We start from the raw sequence: 4,190 nt of genomic DNA on the forward strand, positions 1-4,190 counted from the left end.
AGCTTGTAGTCCTAAAAAACAGAAATGAGTTAGCATTTTCTACCTGTTTCATAGGCCATTCCTGTTGGGGAAATGAATGGGGTTTTGAGATAAAAGCTGAAAATAAGGTCTCCTATGCTTGTGTTTACAACATACCTTTTCAGTGTCAATCCAACAACCATACAGAAACAGATCCCCATAGGGTTTGGCCAATGAGTCATGGCAGAGTTAGCCCCTACAAAAAGACATTACTATTGCAGCTTTGGAGTGGTCTAAAAAAAATTGATAAGCGCATAGCTCAAATGTCATTGTGATTGGTAGACTGGAGTTTCCTGTTGCGTATATTGTAAAGAAAACCAGCCTGAAAACAAGGAATTTTCTCTCCCTCATACCAATTGTTCAGCAATCAGAACTGTGTACTTGGACAGTATATTGAATGTATTCCAAGCTTTTGATATAAGTCATCTTTCAAGTATTTATGGTTGTGTTTCATGGTCTGATATTCTCCATAACTATGAACAATATGCTTTATACCACTCAATGGTCAGTGTGGCCCCCTGGTGCTCCATTTGCTACAATGTAACACTTGTGTGACATGACCCGTATTAGGCTTACTTCATTTACTCTCACAAGAATTACATTCAAAATGATTCCCTTCAAACCAAGTATTTATTCAATGTTATAATTGTGTTCAACAAAACTGACCTTAAAACACAGTAGTTAGGACAATATTTTTGTGAAGGTTCAGGGTATTCTTTTGGTAAAAAGGTGATATCAAGAGCTTCTTGTACAGCAGAGAGCAACTCAATCCACAACACAACTGGAGAATTAAAAATAAATCAAATGGCATGTCTTAATGGTAGGCGTGCCATTGTATGTATGCAGTCACACATTAGTTCACATTTGAATGGTGAAAATCTGTTATTTCGACTTCAACCCATCCATTAAGGCGTACATTCCCTTTATTCAGTGGTGTGATGTGTAACAACGTAATCCCTCACCAAACCACAGAACACACCACCTGTACTACAGGGTCACCTAACTAAACTCTCCCCAAAAATATCAGACAGTACACTCAGTTGATATAAAATCACAAGTAATCATTCAATAAATCAAATATACAAAAAGAGAGTACATAGGGCCAGCTACAGAGTAAAAACATTGAGCATGCCTCTACAATGAGTGGAGTTCCATTACCAACCTCAAGGGTCCAGGTATATTGTAGCCAATTCAGGGGGAGGGGTAGCCATTACGCCAAGAGAGCCGAACCTTTTGACGAGGTTGCTCGGTGTTGGGTTAAGGTCACTACAATGTCGATAAAAGAATCAAGTCTATACAGATGTTTTATTCCAAACCAAGAGGTGACTGTGCAGTTTCACACATTTCAGCCTCCATTTTTTTGCTGGCCTAAAACGAAAACCCTCATCCAGTCTATCCCTGTAAGAAGGCTCATAACCAGTAAACAATTGAGCCCTTCCATCCATGTTTGGTTCTCTTGGGAGTAATAGCCTGCATATCTTACAAAGAGCTCAGTATACCGACACACACGCTGTGTTGGCATCTCCTCAATTGCAGCATAATCTGGTAGAATGTCTAACAAGAACCCTAAAATATGTAAAACAAGGGAATCACCCAAAACTCTGTACAAAATATGTATAAAGAAAAGCAAAACTGCAATTGACTGTAGTACACAAGTTCCAATGTATAATATCATACCATTTACATAAAGCGCAAATAACTTTCCTTTCTAAAATCAAAAGAAAACCACCTTTTCAAGTATGTTTTGTGAAAATAAAATGTAAAAAGGCATGTAGGGTTAAATGCTGCAGCAGTGAGTTTTGGCAGGTTAAATTGAACAGTCACGTCAGCCCAGCTTTCCACAACCCTTGAAAAGGCAAGTCCACTATCCATCTCCCAAAGAGCACATCCACACAAGTACAGTACAACTCAGACTCAGAATATTGAGTGTTTTAAAAGGAAAAGAAAATCATGTCACTGAAGTAGTGAAGAAAAACTTGGAGATTGAAAGCAGCAGTCTTGAGGTGAGCGCAGGTAGCTTACTGTTAAGATTATGAGACATCTGAAAAATAGAAACAAAATGTTGATTAAAACAGCCACTGGGGGAACCGAAGAGAAAAAGTTAGTGTGCGTGTTTCGATTATCGTTGGAACTCACAGCTGGAGGGTCTAGCGCTATATTGTCGCATGATCTGGTCATGTGTGAACTTCACAAACGATTCATATTGTTCTGGGAAGGAACCAAAAACATTAAAATTATCTATGAGTCTTCATACCATGAGATGGCCCGTATTCATAAAGCGTCTCAGAGTAGGAGTGCCGATCTAAAATCAGGTCGCCCATGTCCATGTAATATTATTCATTATGATCTAATAGGCAAAACAGATCCTAGATCAGTGGCGCTCCTACTCTGAGATTCTTTATGAATACGGGCCCATATCTGTAATAAGAGAGTCAGCATACCCGCCAGCTTCGTGTTCAGGATCTGTTCATACTCTTCACAGATGCTCTCCTCGTGGTCCTTGAGGATTCGTTCACACAGGGAGCCTACCTGGCGCAATGTGAAGCAGGGCTGGTCCCTCTTCATAGACACTCCTGGGGAAACCATAACATGACAAGGAATGAGCTTTTGTCTGACAACTGCATACACAATCTGGTTAAAAAGAGACACCCAATTAGTTCTGGTTTACTTCTGCAAGTGTTGAGACATTGAGAATAAACAACAAATGCAAAGGTTAGTGTGAGTCATCTTTTCTTAAGAATTTTACTTTGTGGCTCTTCTTCCCCACACCACAAACAAGAGACAGCACGGTGAGTTGACTGTTATTCACCCTTATAGTAAGTTTGTCTGTAATCAGATGTTGACTGCATCTTCAGCTTGGTGAGGGCTAACTGCTTGAAAACAGACCTGATGGGGAGCTTGGTGCCATGAAACCAGAGCTTTGTCCTGGGCCATCACTTGGAGTCTGGGACTCACTCTGGTTGAAGGCCTCCTCAAGTTGACACCGTCGCTGGTAACGGCTATATTCTTGCCTAAGATTCTGGACGATCTGCTCTGTGGATGGAAAAACAACTAAAGTCAGCTTAACATGGTTGTCTTACTCTGGAAAGGGTGTTTCCTCAGGCAACAGCCCAGGCCTCACATCTATATTGGGTGTGACGAAGCATGAAACATGGTCACATAGCCATGCACCCAATAAACCTATCAAACACATGATCAACTTGGTACCTGGATGGATGCATGAATGATTTCCTAGCCAGGTATTATCATCAACTTGAAGCTACACTGTTATACAGGATAACTTTGTTAGTTACAATCAGGACTGGGTTCATTCTGGCCAACTACAAAGTGGGTAACGTTAGCTATATGCCTAGCTAGAATATCATGTGAGTCTTTCTTCAATGTTTGGCCTACTAACTACAACCTGTAAATCGCGTTCATTATTAGATTGATAACGTTAGCTAGATAGCCTGCTAAATGATAACGTATGATCTCATATTTTACTATTCGCTACTTTCAGCCACTGCACTGGCGCTAGCTAGCTACAATGGCCACCATCTAACGTTAGCCATTTATTTTTTTACATTCTTCAGGCAAACAACTAACCTGGGGTAAGTCTATGTTCTCCTCCACAAGTTGATTGGGGAGACATCGAACTGTCACCGGTAGCGGAAAGCAGGTTACACCGCTTTGGCGAGGGGGTGACTGGGGTCCCTGGCAGAGGGTTGCACCTTCGCCGTTTTGGAGATTGAGGGCTGTGAAGGGCCTCAAACTCAATTGAACGCTTCAAAGTAGCTCCGCACGCCATGCTAGCTAACTTAGTCCAGAAAACAATGTTTTTCGGTCGGCAAAAAATCCGGATAGCTGCTAATAACGAGTAAATTAAGGTTATCAGTTTGTCCGTCTTGCGCTTTCTTATGTTCTTATAGCTTGCCGGTGTCTGGGAAATCACTTATTCGCTAACACAGGCTTCGGCTAAATAAAAACGTTAAAGTGGCGTCTTCTTCCCTCGAGTTTAATGTACGATGTCACACCTTTACTTGCCTTTACCGCCACCCACTGCACTGGGTTGAGAAGAGTATTTTAAAAAAAACTTTATTTAACTAGGCAAGTCAGTTAAGAACAAATTGTTATTTTCAAAGACTGCCTAGGAACAGTGGGTTAACTGCCTTGTTCAGGGGCAGAACGACAGA

General features: G+C 41.1%; 1 protein-coding gene across 1 annotated transcript; it reads right to left on the minus strand.

Annotated features, from left to right (window-relative positions):
• Positions 1-629: 629 nt before the first annotated feature.
• On the minus strand, positions 630-4,106 carry LOC129830959 (akirin-1-like). Its single transcript, XM_055893846.1, has 5 exons — positions 3,604-4,106; positions 2,905-3,051; positions 2,460-2,591; positions 2,155-2,226; positions 630-2,059 (listed from the first exon to the last, which is right to left on the minus strand). Exons 1-5 carry the CDS (start codon positions 3,803-3,805, stop codon positions 2,049-2,051), a joined length of 564 nt encoding a protein of 187 aa, XP_055749821.1. The 5' UTR covers positions 3,806-4,106; the 3' UTR covers positions 630-2,048.
• Between the last annotated feature and the right edge of the window lie 84 nt (positions 4,107-4,190).

This window comes from Salvelinus fontinalis, chromosome 32 (assembly GCF_029448725.1).
Source record: "Salvelinus fontinalis isolate EN_2023a chromosome 32, ASM2944872v1, whole genome shotgun sequence".
NCBI classification, from domain to species: Eukaryota; Metazoa; Chordata; class Actinopteri; order Salmoniformes; family Salmonidae; genus Salvelinus; species Salvelinus fontinalis.

Coding starts and splice junctions, on each gene's coding strand:
- LOC129830959 (XM_055893846.1), bottom strand. CDS start 3,805: ATGGCGTGCGGAGCTACTTTGAAGCGTTCAATTGAGTTTGAGGCCCTT. Junction 2,592..2,904: donor GGCACCAAGCTCCCCATCAG/GTCTGTTTTCAA, acceptor TGGTTTCCCCAG/GAGTGTCTATGAAGAGGGAC. Junction 2,227..2,459: donor CCTGAACACGAAGCTGGCGG/GTATGCTGACTC, acceptor GTTCCTTCCCAG/AACAATATGAATCGTTTGTG.